The 25,700-nt window shown below is 52.2% G+C and overlaps 1 protein-coding gene across 1 annotated transcript in view; it reads right to left on the bottom strand.

Moving 5' to 3' along the window:
- LOC103249825 (polypeptide N-acetylgalactosaminyltransferase 10-like) overlaps positions 1-23,384 on the bottom strand; it is a gene marked incomplete at its 5' end in the record, with an annotated part of 31,048 nt that extends 7,664 nt beyond the window's left edge. The window contains 3 exons of the mRNA XM_021707718.1: positions 4,532-4,639; positions 21,244-21,361; positions 23,302-23,384. Coding sequence (XP_021563393.1) covers positions 4,532-4,639; positions 21,244-21,361; positions 23,302-23,384 — 309 coding nt within the window. The remainder of the gene's footprint in view (positions 1-4,531; positions 4,640-21,243; positions 21,362-23,301) is intronic.
- Between the last annotated feature and the right edge of the window lie 2,316 nt (positions 23,385-25,700).

The raw sequence follows: 25,700 nt of genomic DNA, 5'->3' as shown, positions 1-25,700 counted from the left end.
GGGTTTCCAGTGACACAAACCTAGAAGGTGCCTCCTCGCTTGTGCCAATTGGAGTTGAGTTTCTGTCATTTTCAACGACAAGAGTTCTGACCAAGTTGTCTGGTTAAGAACAAATCATCATTTGCAACCCAAAGGTATAATTCCATCAGCGGCCGGAGTTTCTAATGACCCCTAAGGTGCAAAGGTTGCTGCTACTTTTATTATGAAGCACGAGGATACTTAATTACAAAGTGACAACCACAGCTGGGCATGGTGGTGTCCCTGTAGTCCCTGAGGAGGGAGGACAGCCTGAGCCCAGGAGTCTGAGGCTGCAGTGAGCTGTGATTGCACCACTGCACTCCAGCCTGGGTGACAGAGCGAGACCCTGTTTATAAAACAAACAAACAAAAATGACAACCATGTTATCAGCGCATGGAGATACCAGGTGAGGAAATGTCCTGTTTGTGTGTAGATTTGGGGATAGAAAAAGAGTAGATTCTTCTTTTTTTTTTTTTTTTTTTGAGTTGGAGTCTCACTCTGTCACCCAGGCTGGAGTGCGGTGACATGCTCACGGCCACCGTAGCCTTGACCAACTGGGCTCAGGCAATCCAAGTAGCTGGAATTATAGGCACGCGCCACAATGCCGGCTAAATTTTTGATGTATTGTAGAGTTGAGGTCTCTCCAAATTGCCCAGGCTGGTCTTGAACCCATGGGCTCAAGCAGTCCTCTCACCTCTGCCTCCCAAAGTGCTGGGATTATAGGCGTGAGCCACCGCGCCCGCCCAGATTCTTACGTGTAAGGGTGATGTACATTCCTTACTCCACCCTGCAGTGTAGACACCACCGGTGAGAACCTCTGGTAGCTGACATCCAGAGCACCCCTTCAGGGGAAACTCCGGGCTCCAAAACGCCTTCCTCCCTCCCTGGCTGTTGCCACGACCCCGTCCTCTGCGCCAGCCCCCTCCACCGCCCCACACACATTTGGGCTCAGCTCATCAGGCTCGCAGGGGCCAGCACTTGAAGCCATCATTCACACTTAACGGTGAGGCAGTGTTCTGGGCAGAAGGCGAGGCAGGGGCCTAGGTTCTGTGGAGAACCGTTAGTAAATATTGAGGCTTTCTGACCATATGGTCTTAACCCTGATGTGGCTATAAGGCAGGCGTAGACTCCATATAAAGCGGCATGGCTGTGTTCCAGGGAAACTTATGGACTCTGACATTCGATTTCCACGTGCCACAAAATATTCTTATTTTTTTGATCCCTTCCCTCCCCGGCAATTTAAAAATGTACAGCTCAGGGGCTGTCCAACTCGGTGAGCTGCCTTCCGAGTCCTGGGGGCAGGAAGCCAACATGAGGCGCCCCTTACACCCTCTGCCCTGGAGACAAAATCCACCAGCTCCCCATTTTGCCGGCTCTGAGTTTGGGATCTGGAAACGACGGAATTTCCCTGCTGCTACCTAATTCTTCCTGAGGCGGACGGGTCCACGATGGGTTAGGAAACAGTTCGGGAACGCGTGGTCCCCACCAGGCCCGGAGCTGCAAGGGCGCAGAGAAGTTGAGGGCCTAACAGAGTCTGTGTGTCCAAACAGTCAGACATAGCACCTCCTCTCCTTTTGCGAATTTCTACCCATGCTCTGGGCTCACTGTCCAACCTGCTCAAGTCGTCCCACCGAGAGCAAGGCTGGCCGATTTGACTACAGAACACCGCTGAAATTGACCAGTGTGACTTTTTTTTTTTGAATTGGGGCCTCACTCTGTCACCTAGGCTGGAGTGCAGTGGCACATTCATGGGTCACCCCAGCCTCGACCTCCTGGGCTCAGGCGATCCTTCCACCTCAGCCTCCCAAGTAGCTGGGACTACAGGTATACAACACCCGGCTCATTCTTAAAATTTTCTGTGGAGATGAGGTCTTGCTCTGTTACCTAGGCTGGTCTTGAACTCCTGCACTCAAGCAATCCTCCTGCCTCGGCCTCTCAGAGTGCTGGGATTACAGGCGTGAGCTACTGTGTCCGGCTTAGTGTGATTCTTAAAGGATCAAATAACACGATCTTTGAATTCTAATTCTGGTTCATATTTTAATGACTATTTTAGTTAATTTTGCATTGCTGTATTTTCCCGACATGGCTTGATAAGCGATTTCTCTCAGACCTTGAGCTTGGTACAGCTGACTGGACCCGAGAAAAGGACTCGACCCTCATTTCTCACCCATCTCTCCTAGTAGAGTCACAAAAAGGACCCTGGGATCTTGGTGGGCTTGGGACTCATACCCCTACTCTCTACACCTTTCCCGTTCTGGGTCCCAGGCCCGATTGGAGCCCAGGTGTATTTCTTGTGCTTGGATCACAGAGATTTGCCTGGATCCTTGGACTGTGCCTCCACTCTCACTTCACAGGTTTGAGGGGTTTCTGTGTGGCCTTCTCTGAGATCCCTTCCCAGAGGCAGGGACAAGAAAGATCTTAGCAAGTTGAGCAAACAAACGAAGACAGGCTACTTGTCCTAGAGGCAGGGAGGCTGGAGGCAAGCTCACCCTTCCCAAGCTGCCTCCACTCCAGACTGCCTGGCCGCATACTGGAGTCTGCACGGCCCCAGCTTCCCTCTCCATCTGGTGCTCTCGGGGCTGTCAGAAGAGCGCCCCTCACATCTAGCCAGCCGATGGTTTAGGGGCAGTGCTCTAGAAGGCTTAGGATTTGGCTGTTCAAACACCAAGCAAACGTTTTAAACTTGACCTGCAACTAAACAGGGGTACTTCGATACCGCGATAAAAGGCCACCGTTGATTGGGGCCACTCTGCGTTTCTGCACAGGATGCCACCGCCCAGGTCACAGAGTCACCGGGAAGAGGGCATGAGCCGCCACCTGGATCGCTAGCTGGTTTCACATCAAACACAGGATGCGGATTCAGCACAGATCTGAACCCAGAGTTCAGACAAGGCACCAAAATGCACGTTCCAGTCTTGTTAACGTTGGTGCTGACACGAATACTGTTACTAACAATAGCAGCCACTGTGAAGGGACAACGGGCTCCCAGACCTACTCGGGTTTGCATTCTGGCACTAGTTGCATAATATCGCCGTGTTTTGCCTTCCTCCCTAAAACGGGGCTTAGAAACAAGCAAGACTCACGTGAGGGGCCCGAGGTGCTTTGCACGACGCCTGGCCCGAAGGTGGTTTTACAGCTTCACTACAGTTAGCATGACCCACGGGTTTCATCCAGGGTTCCATACACAGGAGGGGCAGTGTCCCTTTACCAGGTGGGTCTTATAGTGACAGCTCTAGATAGGAAAGGGAAGCTTTAGGGTTGGTCCTGCTTGGGTTCACCTGTCCCCATGGTCCCCTGTGGCTGGAAGAGCCTCAGTCTTGGGCTTGCCCGGGAGTGTGCGCGGACTTCCTGCCTGGCACCTTCCTCAGGGATCACCAGTAGTATTTCAGAAGAACGCAATTCCTGCCTCAAGGGGCTGAGTCTAGACCCGCACCCCGTATAGGATGGGGCTGTCGCGAGTCACTTCCACCACTAGAGGGCACTGCCGGCCCTCCTTTCCCCGAAGCGGCCCCTCCGCTTCCAGCCACCGGGGGAGGCTTTGAGACAGTTTTCCTGGCGGCAAGTCTCAGGACAAGGCTCCTCCACCACCCAGGGCCTACGATGAGGCACGTCGAGGCTGATGAGGAGCCGACGGGAACTGGCTGGCACTGGGGTCTCCTTGGAGGTGAGGGGCCCCCACCTTCCTGGCCCCCCCAGACTTCCCGGCGGCTCTCTCTGCCCCCTGGGGCCTCTCTCCTCTTCATTTTTCTTTGGTGGTCACCTTGATTTATTTTTTTCCAGACATTTAAGACCAAAAAGAAAATCTCTGGCTAACAGATTTCCCCTGGCGGCTAGCGGCCAATTTCGCTCAAGCAGCGGGCGACACAAACCATGTTGAGCAATGGAACCGGTTGACACGTGGCGTTTTGGCAGTGGAAACAGGAAGGGGTGTGGGGAGAGCCCGACCCCGACATTTACGAACTCCTCCTCCCTCCAGGATTGCACACTCTCAGGCGTCCCTGCCACACCACACCCGCTGTGTTCATATCCATCTAACACGCGTCCTGAGAGCACCCCTGGCCTAACTGCACACTCTATTTTCATCCTGAGTAATGTCTGTGACACCCCAAGGGTGCTGCGCAGACATGTGCCCTCCTAATCCGGGTTAACGCCTGAACACAGGGACGCTCCCGTGTCTGCCACCTGAGATCACCTCATCCGCCACGCTGTGGGAAACGGCATAGCACCTTGATTCTCTGGGCAAGGCTGGGCGCTGGAAGGCATTCGCTCCCTTCACACGAAGGAGGAAAAACAGGCTCAGAGGAGTGAAGCAACGCTCCCGAGGTCACACAGCCAAAACACAGTTAGTAGGGCTTTAAGTGAGTTCTTTCACGCTGGATCTCACCAGGACAATGGGGGCACGTCCTCACACCTAGGGTTCACTCAGCCTGGACCCCGGGGCGCCTCGGTGCTGCAGATGGGCCGAGCCAACCCCTTCTCTCCACCCCCCGCCCCAGGAAGGCCACCACCTTACCCGGGCCAGGCTGACTCCGGCGGGGACCTTGTAGGGCACGTACTTCCTGTAGATGTGGCCCACCCTGGAGCAGGGGATGTCCTCCATGCGGCCCCCACACATCCACACCTGCGGGTCAGAGCGAGAGAGAAGATGGGGTTTCCGCCTCCAGCGCACCGTCCCTGGCAGCCGGTGACCCTTGGTGCACTGGGCAAGAGCTGCCGCTGGACTGTCCACTCAAGTCCCCATCACAGACCTGGGGACATGGGAAAATACAGCAGTAACAGCAGCCGAAACCAAAGGCGATGACAGCGAGTGTCTGTCACTGCCAGGCACGGTGCGGGGGTCGTCACTTGCAAGCACATCCAGGCCTCACTGGGTGGTAGCATCGCCCCACCGTCCGTCCGGACACTGAAGCCGAGGCTCAGGAGCCAGGGAATGCGCTTCCGATCACAGAGTTAGTAAGGGGTGGCATCAGGATTGAAACCCAGTTTTAGCTGACCCCGAGTTCGGGCTCTAAGCCACCATGCATGTCTAGAGCCTGGTGCTGAGAATTCTAAGGGGGCACAGGGCTCCGCGGGTAAGACGATGGTGACCTCAGAATGATGCCAGGTCCCGAGGGGACAAGGAGTGCTCAGGCTCTGTGGATTTACTGACTCTGGGATTACATTCTGGAGTTTCCTTTTTTGTTTTTGGAGACAGGGTCTTGCTCTGTTGCCCAGGCGGGAGTGCAGTGGTACGATCAGAGTTCGCTGCAGCTTTGAACTCCTGGGCTCAAGTGACCCTCCCGCCTTGGCCTCCCAAAGTGCTGGGATTACAGGTGTATGCCATCGTGTCTGGCTAATTAAAAAAAATTATTTTTTGTAGAGACAAGCTCTTGCTATGTTGCCCAGGCTGACCTCAAACTCCTGGATTCAGGCGATCCTCTTGTCTTGGGCTCCTGAGTGCTTAAGATGTGAACCACTACACCTGGCTGACAGCACGAACTTGCCAGCCATGTCAGTGAGCCACCTGAGAGGCGAAGGTGCTGACCGAGCCAAGCCTGCAGGTGACAAGACCCTGGGTTGCCTGATTACAACTATGAGAGACTCAAGGCGGCGCCATCAAGTTGAGGCACTTCCAAATCCCTGGCCTGGAGAAACCTGGGCACAATGACTGTTTGTTGTGTTAAGATGCATGTTGGGGCCGGGGGCAGTGACTCACGCCTGTGATCCCAGTACTTTGGGAGGCCAAGGATTAGAGACCAGCCTGGGCAACTTGGCAAGCCCTCGGCTCTACAATAAATCAAATAATTAGCCAAGTGTGGTGGTGCACACCTGTAATTCTAGCTACTTGGAAGGCTGAGGTGGAAGGATTGCCTGTGCCCAGCAGGTTGAGGCTGCAGTGGTCATGAACATGCCACTACACTCCAGCGACAGTGAGACTCCAACTCAAAAAAAAAAAAAAGATGCATGTTGGGGGTAATTTTTTCCAGTGGCCACAGGGAACTGACAGAGAAGATGGTTTTGGATGGTGACAGGTCTACAGGGAAGGCAAGGCCAGGCCACGCCACTCTTCCCCCACCAGCCTGGGGACCTCACTGAGGAGGGGCCATCAAGGTGGGCCTGAAATGATGAGATAGTAAAGGAACAATGATAGAACAGATGGGGAGAAGAGCAGGTGCAAAGGCCCCGGGGCAGCGCCTAGCAGGGCATCACCACTGCACACAGAGAGCAGGAGCCCAGAGCAGAGAGAGGAAGGGAGGCCAGAGGGGCGGGGCTCTTGCAGGGCAGAATGAAGGGTCTTCCCAGAAAGGCTTTGGAGAGGGAGGTGACATCATCTCGTCCCGTGGTACAAGGATGGCTCTGCTGTGGGGGGAGCCTAGCCTGGTGGAGCAGGGGCAGGCCTGGGAGGCTCCTGCAGAGTCCAGACAGGCCCTGGAAGAGGTGGTCCCAGCTGGAGGCAGGACACTGTTACTCATGCAGCTAGGTTCTGGAAGGAGGCTTGGTGTGGGGACACGGCGACCCACTTCTGGGCAGAAGCACCCTTTTCAGCACCAGCTGCTCGGGGGTGCTGGAGCTGGGCTTCCCCTCTTCTAGAGGGGCCGCTCTCCCACCTGGCACCAAGGGCCGGGTCCTAACCTCTGCTGCCCCACCCCCAGGCCGGATGGCCCTGGCGTGGCTTCCCACCGGGGTACGCGTGGGGCTGCAATTAGCGTGAGTGCTGCCTAGAGAAATGCGATTATATTCCGATCTTGGGGGGGGGAAATCAAGCGACTCAATAGAACAGAACATTGGTCTCAAGATAATGGGCTCCTGATGGTAGATTAATGTCAAGGCCAAGCCAAGAAGTTTATTTTCAAAGCGGGAGATATTGATCAGGCGCCAGCATCCCATAACAATAACTCTTCCTTTATGCGGTGTGATTGGTGTGGACGTGGTGCCTTTGTCCGGCGGGAAGGCCCGCCGCTGCGGGGCTGCCCTCTGCCTTGTGGGGGCGGGGCAGCACTGGGCAGGTGGGCACCTTTCCCTGCTCTCTTCCCGCACGTCTCCTGGGCAGCTGATCCGGCCGGCGGCCAGCTCCTGTGATTCAAGCTGGCATCTGCCAACGGGGCAGGGGAGCCCAACTCTTGCGGACGGATGATCCATTTCAAAATCCTTCTCATTGCTGTGACCTCTGGTTTCTTTGGCCCCGACCACGCTGGTCATCAGCCTGAGGGTCCTGAGGGACCAGGGTGACCTTGATCTGTGGAGAGGCTTGAGGCATCCCAAATGCCCTCAGAGTTCTGGGATGCTGGGGGGTTGCGGACTGGGTCCCCGCTCGGGGCGTGATGCACTAGAGGCTGGCTCTGATGTGAACCATCCTCAGAGAGACAGATACCTCTCCAGCTAAGGCTGCAACTGCTGCGTCCCATGGGAGCACCGCACAGGCCATGCCTGACGTGTCGGAACACCCTCTGGCCACCCAGGATGTGTGTCACACAAGCGGTCAGCCTGTCCTGGCTGAGAACCGCCTCCCTTCCACCATCTCCTCCCACTCATGCCTGGCTCCTTCTGCCTGGAGCGCCCTCCTCCCCTTGGAGCCTGGGTACCTCCTTCTCGTCCTTGGGATCCCCTCAGCCACCTTCTCAGAGCTGCTCCTGCTTTTAGAGGCACACATGGCACCTTCCATCACTGCTTCTACCAGAAGTGCAATGCTGACCCTTCATCGGGCTGTCTCAGGTTTACCCTCCCTGCGCAGGCAGCTGTTGGCTTTGCCCAACGCCCCTTCTCCTTGGGGACTGTCCCCCCAGCCACTCCACCTGGGGCCTGTGACCCAGGCTGGCCAGCCACAGCACCAGCCTCCGGGCCCTGCAGCTGCCGGGAGATAATGGGATGGGCTTGATGGCTGCTGTGCACGCTGGTGCTTGGTGTGACAGAGGACCACGTGCTTTTCTCTGGGAGGGGGCACTCAGGGGACAAGGGACTGCAGCTGCCATGGCCACCTATGCCACCACACGGGGAGGGCGGGCCTGCCGTGAATGTGACTAGCATAGAAGAGGGCGGGGCCGGGGCAGAAAGGCGCCCGTCGGAGCCCTGGACCCAGTCATGTTGAAGACACCCTCCCTCTTTTGCTTGGCTATAGCCAGTTTAAGTTACTGTCACTTTATATAAGAGTCCCCAACAGCCCTCTGTGCCCCCGGACTCAGGGCCGTGGTGGGCAGGGGCGCGGCTGCCGTCTGTGCTGTCGGGCCCTGTGTCTGGCTTCAGTGGGACTTTCAGGACCCACCCGGGGGTGAGCCAGGACGGCTGCAGCCTTGGGAACCGGGACTTGCCCGGAGGGAGGATGGCTCTCCTCTTTCACCAGTCCTTTCAGTTCTGGGGAGAGGCACTGTCTTTCTGCTTCTTCCAGCCGTCTTAGCAGAAGTATAGTCCTGAGTAGGGAGGTTTTCTTATTGCCTGGGCCAGAAGGACCCATTTTTCCACCTCTTTCAGGCTGGATGCAGGCTGGGTTTGTTGGGGGTGACGTGGGACGGATGTACATAGAAAGCCAGAGGAAGTGTCGCCTCTGTCTTGTGACCAACAACTCAGCTCTGCGGCAGAGAGGCGGGATCCCGAGCCTGGAGGGGATTCTCCGTCACAGGACGTGGACGCACTGTCACAGGAATGGCATCATGTTGTGCCCGGGCCGGAGCTGCCCCAGATCGCAGGCCTGTGGTTCTGCTTGTGGCCTGGGTCACCGGTGCTTTGTGCCTCTGGGCCCAGCTCCTTCCTTCACAGCCCGGGCAGCGACCATCCAAGACCAGGCGCACACAGCAGCCCAACTCCCACTCGCCAGCTCTCACACCACTATGTGGCTGCGTGACCCTGTGCAGGTCCCTGCATTGGGCTCGCTCTCCTCACCCTCTGTCACACCAGATGGCAAGGAACACCGCAGGGAGCACCCAGTTTGGTGCCTGGCTCCTGGAGAGCCTGACGATGGAGCGGTCATTCCTGCTTGTGAAGGAGAGAAACGCCATCATCTCGACAGTGTGCAGCATTCTCTCTTTTGCCCAGCACCACTGTGTTGCTTATCCTGTGGCCTGACTCCATGGAGACACCGAGGCTCAATGAAAGGACGTGGTTTTTCTTAACTGACTTGGTGGCAAACCTGCAAATGAACAAGTGAATGACAGGCCCACGTGGTGTGGGGCAGTCACCATACACCGTTTAGGTTTTGGCCACCTAAGGGCACTGTTCTAACTCTCCCACAGGAAGAAAGTCCAGTGGGGGGCAGAGTGGCGACCCTGGGCTGGCAGCAGCCAGATCATGCTTGACCAGGAGCCCATCCTGTTCCAGATGGGAACAAACACAGGCCACTGAGATGACACCCTTGCAGGCCCTTTCTTTGTGTCTGGCGTCAGCCCACTCCCTGCCTGTCCCCTCCCTAACTCCTGCCCCATGGTGGGAGGCATCTGTCTGGTCTGGGAGCCTTGTTCCACCACGAGGAGTTCCCAAATGTGGTGTCCTGGTGCCTTTCCTCCGTCAACGTCTTCCCGTCACCCTTCCAGACAAGCGCACGCCTGCTTGTGAAAACCTGTTCCCCATTCATTTCTGTTGCTGCTTTGATTTATCTTATTAGCAGACTTCTTTTGTGTGATGACAGGCTTCATTACAGCGTCTATAAAAGACAATGACTCGCTCTTATCTCCTAAACTGAGGAGGAAAGAATGCTTGGTGATGAGATCAGGAAGACACAATGGGACCCAGAGGGAGGCCACAGAGGGGAGGGCCAGGCCAGGCTGGAGGGGGCCGGGGTGGAAGCCCTCATGTCCAGGAAGCCAGGGGAAGCTGGTGGCCAGCCGTGGCCTCTGCCGTCGGCATTGGCTGAGGACCCCCAAGAAGTTCAAACCCGAATCAACAGCACTTGGGGGAATAATATGGCAATAATCGCCAGCAATTACTCAGCGTTCGCTGTGTACTTAGGAGGTGCGTGGGGTAGGAGTTATGAGCTTGGTTCTGCAGTAGGACAGAACTGAGGTCTAATCCAGACTCTCGAGCACGTTTGTTGTCATTAGAGACAGGGTCTCCCTCTGTCGCCCAGGCTGGAATGCAGCTCACTGCAGCCTCAAACTCCTGGGCTCAAGTGATCCTCCCCCCTCAGCCTCCCAAAGTCCCCTCAGTTGGGATTACGGGCATGAGCCACCTCACCTGGCCTACTTAAAGCACGTTTTATGTCTGAAAGCTTCAGTTTCCTCATTTGCAAAATGGGAACAATTGCTGTGCCTACCACCTGGGGTTGTGGGGAGGCTAAAATGAGGTGATACATAGGCTCACAGGACACTGGGCTGTCCATATGGTGTCACGTGGACACGGGGCCTGTCGCTACTAGCGGTGGGCACTGCACGCAGCCATGAAATTGCCCTCAGAAAAGAAATTCACGTTATTCCGAATATATTCGTGTGTCTTGAACAAGATATTGTTTCAGGAAGTATCACCAGCATGAAATGACAGCTTCATCTAAGTTAGCTGGGGACGTCTATAATGGTTTCTGGGTGCAGTTAGTAAAAAAACAATAGAGAAGAACAATTTGGCTTTAGTTTTTTTTCCCCCTTGACTTGGAGTCTCACTCCATTGCCCAGGCTGGAGTGCAGTGGCATGCTCACGGCTACCCCAGTGTCGACCCATCTTTCCACCTCAGACTTCCAAGTAGCTGAACTACAGGTGTGCGCTACCACGCCCAGCTATTTTTGATTTTATTGTAGAGATGAGGTCTCGCCAAGTTGCCGGGGCTGGTCTCGAAGTCGCGGAATCAGGCAATCCAGTCGCCTTGGTCTCCCAAAGTGCTGGGATTATAGGCTGAGCCACCGAGTCTGGCCTGACTTTAGTTTTTAAAACAATTTTAATTTACTCCTAAATTAATCTAGTATATTGATATAATACAGCCTTGAGCACAAGTCTATCTAAATGAGTAAATCAAACATTGGGCTATTCCAACAACATCTCTAAGTATTTATCATCACCATCCCATCACCAGTGGCGGTGGTCACCTGACATTAGCTTCTGACACAGACACGGACATACAGCAATCTCCCAGCAACCGGGCGAGGTAGGAGCTGACATGCCCCTTTACACATGAGAAACCGAGGCCTGCTGAGACCAAGTACCTCAGCGTGAGGGTCAGGGTTAGCCCAGGGTTCCTCTGTGCGTGAACAGCAGAACCCAGATCCGAATCCGGGGTTGGGCCCTCCAGGACAGGCAGATCTGAGTGCTCCGTGGGGACTCTGCCCTCCATGTGGGGAGAATGGCCCTGACCACCCCTCACAGTGTCCTCGAAGGTCCCCAGCAACACTGTGTTGCCTGTAGAACACAGGGGTCACCCTAGTTTGTGACCAAGGCCCTCTGCCGGGCTCCTGCCACCTCTTGCCCTCTCTGCACCCCTGGACTCCCTGTGTGGACCCTGCTCTAAGCTCGCTTTTCTGCTCTGGGGACACATGTTCTTTCCATGATCCTTGCAGCCCAAGACAGGCATTAACTGGCACATTCATTCATTCACAACCTGGCCATTGGTCAGCTTTGCCCTAAAATCTCCCGGAAGAAACAAGAGAAACCAGCTGCCAAGGGTGGCTCCGATGATACAGAGCCCTGAAGGCCGGGTGAAGGTGGCTGGAACTTGCTGGCATCCCCTTGACTCTGGCCTTCAGCACCAGGCCAGGTGCCCTCTCTATTCGTGAGAGCTGCCATCTTCAAGTGGGAGCCAGCCTCAGACTCACCTGGGGGTGTGCTGAACCATAGCTGTGAGGCTCTGAGTGCTGACTCAGCAGCCTGGGTGGCAGCCCGACAATTTACATTTTTAACAGGTTCCCAGGGGATGCCACACAGGTCCAGGAGCCATCCTTCCAGAACCACCGCACACGGGAGCAGGGACCACCTCTCTCGGACAAAGGTGCCTGCTGGGTGACACTACCCCTCCTAACAGCCTGCGAGCTGGGGATGACTTCAGCAGAAAGGGCTGCCGAGGCCAAGGTCTCCCCGAGAGCTTGTTCTAGAGGTGGGCCTGGAGCCAAGGCCTTTGGCCTCTGTCTTGCCAGCCTCAAAGCTCTCTCCACTCTTGTCTCCCTGCAACCGCAGCCCGACCACAGCAACCACAATGCTGACACTAACCGCTACCATTTATTGATTGTTATGTTCCAGGCACTGGGCTAAGCTTTTAATGTATTTTGACTAATATCCTGCTTACAACTGCACGATGAAGTAAGGATTATCCTGTTTCCTACATTGGATGAAGATGTTACTTCCGGAGAGGTTAAGTCACTTTTCCAAGGTCACACAGCAGCTAGTGGATTGCACTTGCACTAGAATCCCAGGCAGTTTGGTTACCCAGGCTGTTCTGCTCTTAACCTGAGGGTGTAGTCATCACAGCTGTCATTTACAGAGTGCATCCTTTTTGCCTGGCTGCAGGCCAAAAAAATGTACCACCCCATTCAGTCCTTACAACAAACCTTTGAAATCAATGTAACATCCCGTTTAGTCCTTACAGCAAACCTTTGAAGAAGTTCTTATTACCATTCTTAGCAATGAAAGAGCCCTGGCACGGAGAGGCAGGTGGGCACCGGTTGGGGGTGACACAGGACAGGCCTCTGATCCATCTTCTTGGAGGAATGGTGGGGAGGCAGGCTCCCTAGACAGGGACACGCATGGGACTGCAAGTGGCTTCCCTGTTCCCAGCTGATGGCTCTTGGGAAGGTGGAGCATTTGAGTCCCGGGGGGGAAATGCCGAACGTGGCAGGGCTGTCCCCGCATCCATGGATAACCTGGGAGGGCAGAACCGAGTACTGGCTCCTGGCAGCCATGAAGACACCGCTGGTTCCAGAAGAGGGCACTGGTGGGGTTGGGGACAGGTGAGTAGTGCTCTGTTACGCAATGTGGGATGGTGGCCCTGGGTCTCCCCTGCCACTTGGGCTGGTCTTTGGAAATCATTTCTGCCTCCTGTGCAGCACCTTAACCCCCCCTAGGGCTAGTCCTGCCCTTCGGCCCCTTTTATGGCCACAGCCTCTCTCTAGACCAGACACACTTTCTCTCCACTTCCCCGCCAGGTGGAATGAGATGAGCACTGGGCTCGGAGCCAGGTCATCGGGACTTAGCCCTGGCACTACCATCTTCCAGCTGAGGGACCATGGCTCAGGCACCAACCGCCCAGCGCCGGGTCATAAGGTCACCCTTAAACACACACCCTATTTCACGGAATGCTCTGGACAACACTGGGTTTTATGGAAGAAGAATCTGAGGGTTTTTAAAAATCTACCCAAGGCAGTGTAGGATGGGCAACCTTTGGGTAACTGCATCAGTGTTATGGTCTTCTCTGAGCTCGGTGCCCCTACTCAGAGGATGGGCTTCCTCTCTGAATGAGGCTTAAAGCCCGTCTCACCTTCTGCAGGGGAAAGCGTCCCCCAGCTCCCACCTCTCTGGTTTTTCGTCGCCTCCTTGCGCCCTCGAGCCTGCCTCACGGGACCCTGGAACTCCATCTCTCCCAGGGCAGCAGGGCCAGACCCTGCAGGGGTGCTCTGGGGCCTCAGGCCTTCCCTGTGAGTCTCCTCCCTGCCAACTTAGGCAGGATCCCACCGGGCGACTGGCAAGTGACCAGACAATGCCCTGGAATGTGCACAGGGCAGGGTGGGAGAGCTGAGAACCCAACATTTGCTGCTTCTTAATTACAAAACATCTCAACTTCCTGCTGACAGAGGTCACGTGGACTCAGAGTGAACATGTTCAGGGTTACAGTCACACGTCGGTGGCAAAGGAACAGCTACATCCTGTGGCCCTCCCACTCTGATGGCCACTGAGGACAGGACACCTTTAGGGCACTGTGAAGCATTTCTGTGGTTTAACTTAAGACTCGGTTCCCTCATCTCCAAAATGGGGCGAATGAGAGCACTGCCTTGAGGATGAGATGAGGACAGCACGCACGGTACACATGGCACCGAGGGTCCACGCTCTGGAAGCTTTGGCTGGCATAAGGGTATGCTGCATCCTTTCTTGGCATTTGTCACATTTTGAAAAACGGGACATGAGATCATATCATATATATACTATTTTTTACTCATCCTTAGAAGTTAAATTTAGAACCATCTAACTTGTTTTACATAATAGTTCATTGCTCTAACTCATCCCCAAAGGATGCACCTTTGGGTCATTTCTTTTCTTTTTTGGAAAGGAAAGGGGTCTGGCTCTGTCACCCAGGCAGTAGTGTGATCATAGCTCACTGTGGCCTCCAACTCCAGGGCTCTGCAGGTGTGAGCCACCGCACTCAGTTCGCTTGGGTCACTTTCAGTCTTGCCCCGTGGTAAGCAAGGCTCCAACCAATAGCTTCTACCTATCTTTGCTTGCCGGCTCTCTCTTGGATAAACTCCTGGGCATGGAATTTCAGGCCGGAGAATGTATTTGCTCTGAAATGTAGAGGATTTTGCCAGATTGCTATTCACAAAAGATATGTCCACTTACACTGCCCCGAAGCCTACATATTTAAAACTCGAGTTTGGTCATGTTGTCCTGCTTTGACACTTTGTCTCTCTGGTATCATGTCGTTGAAGATATCCTACCCATGGCCTCCTGGGGACACCGTGCGGTCCCCTTTCTGCTCTTCCTGCCATCGCTGCCCCTAATCTAAACAGTCCCTCACTCTGTGTGTGTAAAAGGGCTTTCCCATGGTGTCTTATTTGACTCTATCTCTGGGGTAGGAAGGAAAACTGTGTTAGCACCATCTGGGATGTGAGGGCCAGAGGGTCCAGTGATGGGTTCAGGGTCCCCAGATGGATGGAGGCCTTCTCACTGAGCGCCTCTCCCGCCATATGCTACCTCCTAAAGACGCCACCGCACGTCTGGGAAGGGCAGTGCAGAGGAAGTTTATTGGTTGGAAGAGGAGCCACTCACAGTTATTCAAACACCGAGACTGGACACAGTGGCTCACGCCTGTAGTCCCAGTGCTTTGAGAGGCTTAGGCAGGAGGATTGCTTGAGGTCAGGAGTTCAAGATCAGCCTGGGCAACACAGCAAGACCCTACCTATACATAACATTAAAAAGTAGCTGGGAATTAACACACATCTGTAGTCCCAGCTACTCAGGAGGCTGAGGCAGGAGGGTGGGTGGCTTGAGGCTGCAGTGAGCTACGATCACGCCCCTGCACTCCAGCCTGGATGACAGAGTGAGACCTTGTCCCTAAAAATAGAAGCTAAATAAATAACTGATATGGGCCAGAGTCTGGAGGTCTAGAGGACAGGACCTGTTCCTTGCCTCTGGGGAGCTCAGGTCCAGTGGGGAAGAGGCTGGTCATATCAACACAGGGATCAGAGCCACTCTGGGGTATGGGGTGGGAAGGACAATGTGGGGTGGTTCCCAGGCACCACAGGGAGCCCAGGGCGGGCTGCGAGGCTGTCTGTATGAGCTGAGACCAGAGGGATGAGCATGGGTTGGCCAGACTGAGGAGGGGCGGGCGGCGTGGGTCTGCAGAGGTGGCTTGGCCTGTGAGCCTGGGGGGAGGCGCAGTCCCACCTGGCTGGGGAAGGTGCCACCTGTGGCTTGTCCTGCTCACATGCATTCCCCCTTCTGAGCACAGCACCTGGACTTTCATTCGAGGAACCAGTCCACCCTCACCCTCTCAGCTCTGGGCGGACATGTGACTGCGGCTGACCAGTGAGAATGCTGCGCAGGGACAAGGAGCCTCCACCCGGACTTCCACAGGACGCAGTATTTTAACTTATACGTAGGTGTGAAGATTTAGTATGTGGAGACACATCAGAGTTTGGGTGGAAGAGGATACCTGGTTGACAGAAGAAGCGTAAAGAGGCACCCTCTTGGCGCTGGCTGCCAGGAGCCCTGTGGAAGTCTGCTGGAGAGGGAAGCCAGCCCAGACAAAAGCAGAGCCCAGGGACGGGGAGACCGAGCCCCGGCGAGATGGGCCAGTCCCTGGATCCCGCCAGGCCTGCAGGTTACCCTGCAACTGCAGTTGTGTGGGCCCATCAATTGTGATTTTTTTTGCTTAAATCAGTGTGACTAGAGTTTTGGTCTCTTGTGACTGAGAATCCAGACGAAAGCAAATAGGGCAAGAGCAAAAGGAAGGAGTAGAGAGAGAAGCTAGTCGGAGGCCAGGCTGTGACGTTCAAGACTTGGCCAACCACTAGGACGGAGAAGATTCTGATCCCCACGCAGGAGAACTCTGATCTGCTGAGAGAGAGATGGAAGGGGAGTGAGGGTAGAGGAAGAGTCAGTGATTCTTCTAGCAATTTCAGAGCTGCTGGCACAGTTTTTCTGGGGGGGGGTTTCATCAGGATAGGCAGCCCGATCTGGAATCAGGGCCAAATTATTAATCCCTCAGCCCTGACGGCACATTCCAATTTATCTTAATTTCTGAAAATACACGCCTGTCTTTTAGACCAGTCTCTTCTCTCTGCCACCAAGAAAAGGAACCTTAGCAGAGGTTCATCAGAGGGAGTTTGACCCCAAGTAAATGCCCGGCTCTGGCTGAAAGGGAACACCCGAATTCCAGCACGAATCTGCCAGCAGATGGCATGGCCGGCTCCCCTGGCCCCATGGGCGGGCTCCCTGGAGGGGCCCTGTGGGACTGGCCCAGGCAGATGGGCTGTCGCTGGCAACTGGCCCTCCCGAAGCCAGGAGGGAGAGAGCCAAAGGAGAAAAGGCTCCTATCCAGACCTCGGAGGCCCCCTCACTGAACTGTCTCATTTCCTCTGGAGAGTGATGGACATAATTTGATCGACTAGAGACAAGAGCCAGCTCCTCCTCTCCTGGGTGCGAGGCCTCTGGTATGGCTTCATTACCAAACTTTTTGTAAATAAAACCGTGGGAGGAAAAGGACATTTGTTCTGCAATAACTGGCTGAAGAGCACCAGTAGACGGGCCTTTGAAACACACAGAAAGAAATAATTTTGGGTTTAGAAATTCCTTTGTACAAATCTTTCTCCATTCCTATTCCCCACAGAGGAAGTTTCTAAGTGGGACTTCGAGCCCAAGGAGCCAGTTAGGAGCTTGGAGGCTGATGCCGGCCAGGAACCACTTGCTCTGAGACTTCAGCCAACAAATATTAATTAAGGGCTGTCGACTAAAAAAAAAATTGAGCTTTAAAGAATTACCGTTCACTTTCTTTAGAAGTCTTATGGAAGACTACAAGCCAAGGTCTACAGCCCAGGAGGAGTCTTTTAGAAATGTTCTCAGACTCCTCCAATGCAGTATTTTAATTTACATATAGGTGTGAAGATTTAGTATGTGGAGACACATCAGAGTTTTGGTGGAAGAGGATACCTAGTTATAGAGGACAGAAGGATAACTGCCAATCTTGTAAGATGTTATCTTATGTGCACAGAAAGGTAAGGACCAGAGTCATTTTTCTTAAAAGGCAAAAAGGAGTGTAGTGACCCAGGCAAGAGGTGTGGGGCCATGGTTTCCTTCCTGTTTTGTGTTCAGAGCATCTTTCTGGTCAGTGTCAGGGCTTTGTGAAATTCTCCTGGCAAGCAGAAATGGGCACACATGGCTTCTTATGTTTGCTACCTTGTCTCACAGTTTTTTTCTTGGTCATATATTGTCTGGTTGCATTTATAAGACTAACACTGATTATCTTCTATAGTTGGGAAGCCTCTTTTTAAATTTTTCGTTTGTTTATTTTTAGTGACGGGGTTTCGCTCTGCTCCCCAGGCTGGAGTGGAATGGTGCGATCTTGCTCACTGCAGCCTTGAACTCCTGGGCTCAAGTGATCCTCCTGCCTCAGCCTCCTGAGAGTAGCTGGGACTACAAGTGTATACCACCACACTAGGCTAATTTTTACCTTTTTTGTAGAGCTGGGGAGGTCTCACCTGGTTGCCCAGGCTGGTCTCAAACTCCTGGCCTCAGGCAACCTTCCTGTCTAACCCTCCGAAAGTGCTGGGATTATAGACGTTAGTTACTGCATCTAGCCAGGAAGACTCTTTTTTTTTTTTCCTGAGTCAGGTTCTCACTCTATCGCCCAGGCTAGGGTACAGTGTTATGCTCATGATGATCACTGCTTACAGCAGCCTCAACCTTCTGGGCTCAGGTGATCCTTCTACCTCAGTATCTGAGAAGCTGGGGCTACAGTTATGTACCACTATGCCTGGCTAATTTTCTGGGTTTTTTTGTAGAGACAAAAGGTTTTGCTATGTTGCCCAGGTTGGTCTTGAACTCCTGGGCTCAAGCAATCCACCTACCTCAGCCTCCCAAAGTGCTGGGATTACAGGTATGTAATCTGGGATTGTATTTACTTTTTCACTTTTATGATTTTTTTTTTTGTGATGGTGGCTTTTTAAAATTCAATATAGTATTTTAATACAATTATTATAAGGATATTATAGATATATAGTATATATTTAATAGTATTAATGTCAGTTATAGATTAGAAAAATCTGATCATTATTTAATAAAATTGAAATATATATTTGTATACTTTTCATTAATTGTATTTTTTTATTACTCATATTTAATTTTATGAAAAGTAATATTGGGTTAGAGTCCATTATATATGAATGTTTTTAGAGGACACAGAATAATAATTGTGGACAACAAAAACAGAACGGTCATGGTTAAGATTTGACGAAAGTTTATGATTGTCTGATGAACAATTTATTTTATTACAGGTAGTGTTTTAAGATAATAACTAGAATTTATGACTGACAGTGTTATATTAGAACTCTTAAAGACTTATAAGTGTTATATAATTTTAGGATATTTATAGTCAATAACATTTATATAAAATAATTTTTTAAAATATTTAACATGATAATTAAAATTAATATGAATACTTTGTCTCACAGTGCTTTTCTGTGTCAGGCAATCCTTTCAGCACTTGAAAAACAGCAGTGAGTCAAACACAAAAGATCACTCCTCTATTAAAGTTTACATTCTGGTAAGAACTTACAACTCAGATGTGCCCATTCTGGGAAAAAGCTTGGAAGACTGCCTCCTAAACCAGCCTTGTTTAATTGATAGATTGGGGAAATGTGAAGTTAAAATTTTCTGATTCCTCATTTGTGATTTCACTATATCTGTAAGGATGTGACATTTGGAAAACTAGACTGCATGGACTAGAAATTAGTATAAATATGTGCCACCACCCACCAAAGCTGCACCCATAGCAGACATCACTAATCAATCATGACTCTTTTTCGGCTAAGCTTGGATGCAGCTTCAGAATACATATCAACACAGGCCTGGGGCAGCCCTTACCCATGGATCAGAGTTGACCAGGAGAGAAAACCCATGTGCTATTTCAGATTCAGACTAGTACTAACTCAATTCACTAAGAGGTTTCAGAATATCCAAGTAAATGAGGAATAACCCCAGGAAGAGGCAAAAACTGAGAAGAAAGGGTGAGAGATTGCAGCCACCATCTTGGGCCAGTTTCCTCTCAACTGTTTTTCTCCAATGTCCCTACAGAGGCCCATAAAATGCAGGTGTTCAGACTGGTCTGGGTATTAAACAAAACAGACATGGCAGGTCACAGCACAGGCTCCGGAGCCAGGCAAACCAGTGTTCAGGCCTGGATTCTGCTTCTGACTGTGTGGGGCCTTGGTCTAAGCTCCACTTGCCTCCCCTGTGAAATGGGCATAATAATGACTCCACTCTCCTAGGGCTGTTGTGAGGACTGAAAAAGTCAACCGTGTGAAGGGCTCAGCACAGTGTCCTGTCTGCTCTGATTGGGACGAATGTCAGTTGTTCCTCACCAGAGTGGATGCATCACTGTAAGCTACTGCTTACAGCTTGCAGCGTTCTGACGTGTTGGCGCTTTTTCCATCACAATTGTTACAGATTTTGAGTATTACCCTAGATATAAATATTAGTTCCAATTTGGGGGCTAGGTCCCTTATGGCAGATAACTTCAGAATTCTGGAGGTTAAAACAGACTCAGGCTGATTTTCCAACCAAAATAATGTTTCCAGAGAATTCTAGGTTATTTATTTATTTTCGCTAATCAAGATTTTATGTTCCCCAGTTCTGGATTGCTCAGCTGGCATTATAGAAATTAACATGAATATATCAACAATGATAATAACCTTCAGGATATTTACTAAGCAGCACCTAACAAGCATGGGCTCATTTAATCCTCTCAACTCTGCAACGACTAAAGTATCATTGAACCCATTTTCTGGAAGTAGAAACTGAGGCTCAGTGAGGTGAGGATGCCTGGTCTAACACCATACAGCTGAAGAAGTGGCAGCACTAGGACCTGATCTTGGCAATCTGTCATCAACACCAAAGTCTTAAACCCTGTGCCTGACAACGTTCTTTGCGTTAAAGTCAATGCCCAACTCCGGGGCATCAGGGTTGTCAGCTCAGTAGTGATGGTGGCCATCCCTCGTGGGCTGGGAACATGGTTAGCCAGGGGCCTGGGCTGTTAGAAGCTGGCTGTGGCAGGCACAGGCCAAGCTTCCCCCCTGCCAGGCCCTCAGAGGGTCCAAGTCTTCACCTGAGCATTAGGTAGAATCCCACAAATAAAGAGATGTAGAATAACTAGTTAACCACCCAGAACTAGTAACTCCTTTACCATTAACATCAGAAAGTTTCTATAGCCCATGGGCTGGTCAGATAGGTTACCGTAAATATTTATTTGTGGAATCTTTAACAATTTCTACTAAGGACTTATTGCTGGTCATGTGCCCAGGCCACGTGCTGAGTAGTTTCTGGACATTCCAATAGGTAGTGGTCACAGTGGCCCTGTAAGGTAGATAGTGTCATTCTTCCCTAATTTCAGAGGAGGAAAGAAAACTCGGGAGAATCTAACTTGCCCAAAGTCAGATGGCTCCTGAGTGATGGACTGGGGTGTGAAGCCAGGCCTCTGTGTCAAACTCCTGCAGCAACAGATAAAGGGAAAGCCCGAAGGGTGACTTGAGCCTCTGCGGCCCAGAGCAGAGCACCACTCGGGCCGTGGGTCCTGCCTGACCTTCCCACGTCTCTTCCCACGCTGGCTGGGGTCTCCACGCAGACATGCCATCTTGGCTGGAAGCGAGGCCTGTCTTGTTCCCACCAAATATAAAGAAATACAAATGGCCAACAAACATTTCTCTTCAGTAAGAAGAGACCTCAGGTGAATGCCAGTCAGAGCTGTGGGCAAGACCAGACTTTGGCAGCCCAGGGGTGCCCCTGTCCCCATAGCAAGGAGTGGCCCATGGGCCCTGCCTTCTGTACCTGAGGGGCAGGGGTGCTATAGAAGCCTGTGGCCTCCACCTTCCTAGGCTTAGACAGGCCTCCGGGAGGCCGTGCCAAGGCGAAAGGGCTCACCTTGAACGAGATCTCGTACTGCTCCCCTCCCCAGATCTCCAGGCCTGGGTCGTACCCGCCCAACTCCCAGAACCACTTCCGGTCCACGGCGAACAGTCCACCGGCCATCACGGGAGACCTGTCAGGGAAGAAGAGGGTGTGAAGAACAGACCCCTGGATGCTCCTTCTGTAGTCCCAGGGCGCTGCCCCTGGGGCATGATCCACATTCCCCGTGAGCCCAGCCCGTGTCCAGCAGAGAATCTAAGTCCTTCTGAAAGCCCCAGCTCCTCCCCTTTCTTGCCTGCCACTTCCCTTCCTGAGGACAACATTTTCACCAAATGGATCTGAAGTTCCTTGGCGCCATCAACGCCTGCAAATGCTTGTGAGGTGACTTTCCTGCACTTTCTCCCATAAGTCTTAAGCAGCATTTTGTCGATGTACCTCTCCAGCCCTCCACTAGCTAGAGGGTCCCAGAGTGGAGTCTCCTCACGCCTGTCTATGCTGTGGACTCTTCTAGAGAGATGAAAACATATACAATTCAACTGCTTACACATGTGAACATTCCTGGTTCATTTCAGCCTTTTCTCCACTCTGTCTCTTTCACCCTGCTGTTCTTTGATACTTACCACTTTCCAACACTGCACGATCTATTTGTTGACGGTCTCTCTGCACTAGAAAGTAAGCTTACCAAAGACTGATAGTTTCAGGGATTTTTGTCTCTCTCTTTTTCTTTCTTTCCTTTTTTTTGAGTTGGGTCTCACTCTGCTGTCCAAGTTGGAGTGCGATGGCACGATCAAGGCTCACTGCAGTCATCCTTCCACCTCAGCCTCCTGAGTAGTGGGACTACAGATGTGTACCACTATGCCTGGCTAATTTAAAAAAAATTTTTTTTGTAGAGATAAGGTCTTGCTATGTTGTCTAGGTTAGTCTCGAACTCCTGGGCTCAAGTAATCTTCCCACCTTGGTTTTCCAAAGTGCACCCGTAGGGGGCTGACCAGTGCTTGCTGGGTGAAATCTATCAGAGTGGTTCCACTGGAAAACTCCAAAGTCTCAAACCCAGGCATTCCAGCAGCAACCTCCACTCCTGGGTCCAGGAGCTGCAAGCTCATGGTAAGTGGGCTGGATTAAAAAGGCCTCAGATGGTTGGGCTCGGTGGCTCAGTCTGCAATCCTAGCATTTTGGGAGGCCGAGGTGAGTGGATTACCTGAGCCCGCCAGTTCAAGACCAGCCCGGGCAACTTGGTGAGACCTCGTCTCTACAACAAATAAAAAATTAGCCAGGCATGGTAGCATGCGCCTGTAGTTCCAGCTACTTGGAAGGCTGAGGTAGAAGGACTGCCTGAGTCCAGCAGGTTGACGCTGGGGTGGCTGTGAGCATGCCACTCACTCCAGCCTGGGCCACGGAGTGAGACTCCAATTAAAAAAAAATTTTTTTTTGTAGAGACAAGGTCTTGCTATATATTGTCTTGAACTCCTCGGCTTTCCAAAGTGCACCTGTAGGGCCAACCTGCGCTTGCTGGGTGAAATCTATCAGAGTGGCTGCATCCTTGTCTGGCTCCACTGGAAAATTCCCTCCAAACTGTCAAACTCATGCATTCCAGCAGCAACCTCCACTCCTCCTGGGCCTAGGAGCTGCAAGCTCACGAGAAATGGGCTGGTTTAAAAAGACCTCAGTTAACCCATATGCTGCCCTTTCTCTACAAAAAAAAAATAATAATAAAAAGGGGAGCCCTTAAGCTGGGCATGGTGGCTCACGCCTATAATCCCAGCACTTAAGGAGGTCAAGGTGGAATGACTGCTTGAGCTTAGGAGTCTGAGACCAGGCTGGGCAACATAATGAGACCTCATCTCTAAAAAACAGAAATTATCTGTAAAAAACAGACCTCATCTCTAAAAAACAGAAATTCCTCTGCACAAGGAAATTAAAAGGGAAGCTCTTGAATATTTACTAAGGGTGTGAAATGCCAGGTGCTATACTGGACTAATTTATTAACAAAGTGAATTGACACCACCTTGACCACTCGTCCCCACCTGACACATGCACAACTGGACCAGACAGGGACTTTGCTAGGAGCTGAACCTCTGGCCTGAGCTCTCGTCCACACCCTTTGCCACCACAATGTGCTGTCTTTGGCAGGAAGAACACTCGAGAAGCAGGTGACGCTTGAAAAGGACAAGGGGTCAGAAAGGGGCCCTCACTCCCACTCTGCTTGCCTTAACCTGCTGTGCTCCTGAGAGGAGGCGTTTAACCATGAACCCTGTGCTGCCTAGCATGGTGACCACTGGCCACAGGGGATGACAAGTGATGACTGAGCGCTTGAAATGTGACTGGTCTGAACTGAGATGGACTGTGTGAGACATGACGTTTTCTCGACTTTGTGTGAAGCGTATGACGGAACTCATCAGTAATTCTAAAGTGCTGGTTACATGTTAAAATGACAGTATTGTAGACATACTCGTTTAATAACATGCTATTAAAATGAATTTTACCTGTTTCTCTTTACCTTTAAAAAAAATTATGTGGCCCAGGTCACGATGGACAGTGCTGATCTAGCCTCTGTGAGCCTGACTCCCCATCTACACAGAGAAGGCAGAGCTACACATACTGTCTCATGTTGCTGGGACATTTTTCCTTCCTTTTTTTTGAGAGGCAGGGTCTTGCTCTGTCACCTAGGCTGGAGTGCAGTAGTGCGATCATAGCTCATTGAAGCCTTGAACTCCTGGGCTTAAGCAATCCTCCTGGCTCAGCCTCTGAAGTAGCTGGTACAACAGGCACATGCCACTGTGCCTGGCTAATTTTTTAATTTTTTTGTAGAGATGGGGATCTCGCTATGTTGTCCAGGCGGGTCTTGAACACTTGACTTCAAACAATCCTCCCACCTCAGCCACCCAAAGCTCTGGGATTAAAGACATGAGTCACTGTACCTGGCCTTATGTTTCCAAAAGCATCTAGTACTATAAGAAGATAAGGCATCATTGGCATGGACTTTGTCTTCTGAAAATGATGGAGTTTTGGGTTTTTTTGGTTGGAGCTGTAAAGTTACTGCCTGGAGAGGCTGAGTGTGTCCTGATTCCGTGTTTTGTGGGAAATCACACCCAAGGCTCTGCACAAGAAAACCAGCCTGGGTTGAAGTCAGAGAGGGGGTGGAGTGGAGTGGGGTGGGGGGGTGGGATGGGCTGCTCCAGAAAATGGGATTTTCAGGGTGACCAAGGGGCCATCAGAACCCCCTTTATCACTGGGACCTTTGCAGACTCAGGCCCCAGATCCAAGAGGTACTCAGGGCAGGTCTTGGCCACCCATCGTCCTCACTGCCTGATAAAGAAAGGGCACATCCAACTTGTGGTGGCAAAGGCCCAGCTACTGTCCTCGCCTGGGCATGGAAGTGGGCAACCTTGCCCAGGGGAATGGGGGGGCAGGGAGTGGAAGGGAGCTGAATGGAGCAGCACGGATATTCGCCTCCAGGTGTTTGGGGAGCCCGAGGCTTTGCCTGTAAGGGATGCCTCTCCTCCAGCCTGCTCTGGCAGTCTCCAGGGATGCTGGTAACGGTTCTGAGGGCCCGGCGTGCGCCACTCACTTTCCTAACCCTCTCTCTGGCTCTCATAAAGCTCTGTCACTAGCCCTCTTGTCAGATGGAGAGGCTTGGAATTCAGAAATGCCACATCATCTGCTCCAGGGCCCGTGGTTAGCAGATGCACCAGCTGCAATCCAGCCCAGGGTCTGCCATCGACACCCATGTCTTTAGACACCATCACACTTGCAGGGCCTGCAGACTGCCCCCTCGCTGGGCACCATGAGAAAGTGAGCAGAACATGACTAGGCATTCCCTAGTGGCCTGTCCCCAGGGTTCTGTCAAAGCACAATATAGAAAGGAGACTTCTGGAAGGAATCAGGGGACACAAAGGGTGGAGAGTTCCTCAGAGAGCATCTAGGCCGGTGGCTCCCAGCTCTGGCTCACATCAGCACCACCCGGAGCTTTAGAAAATGATCAGGCCGTATCCCACCTCCAGACTCTAATGTATTGGTCTGGGCTGACCTGAGCGCTTTCACAAGCTCCCCAGGTGAAGACAATGTGTGACCAGGGTTGAGAGCCATTGCCCTGGGCGAGGTCGCCCACTTCCATGCCCAGGTGAGGACAACAGCTGGTAGATGTGCCCTTTCTTTATTGGGCAGTGCAGACAATGGGTGGCCAAGACCTGCCCTAAGTACCTTTTGGATCTGGGGCCTTTGAGTTTGCAAAGGTCCCAGTGATAAAGGGGGTTCTGATGGCCCCTTGGTCACCTTGAAAATCCTGTTTTCTAGAGCAGCCCATTCCAACCTCAGCTCTGTGCCGTGTCGGCTCGGGCAGGCTCGGTTCCTTTCTGAACCAGTCAGTCAAGTGGGTCCTTCTACCTACACAGAGGACAGTGTCTCCAGGCTCACATACAATGAAGTCAGTGGAAATGGCTTTGCCAACACAGGCCAAGTGTCAGTGACTCCTG

The sequence above is a fragment of the Carlito syrichta genome, unplaced genomic scaffold (genome assembly GCF_000164805.1).
Source record: "Carlito syrichta isolate Samal-C Ts95f unplaced genomic scaffold, Tarsius_syrichta-2.0.1 Scaffold123509, whole genome shotgun sequence".
Lineage (NCBI taxonomy): Eukaryota > Metazoa > Chordata > Mammalia > Primates > Tarsiidae > Carlito > Carlito syrichta.
This window is presented reverse-complemented; position numbering and strand designations above follow the sequence as displayed.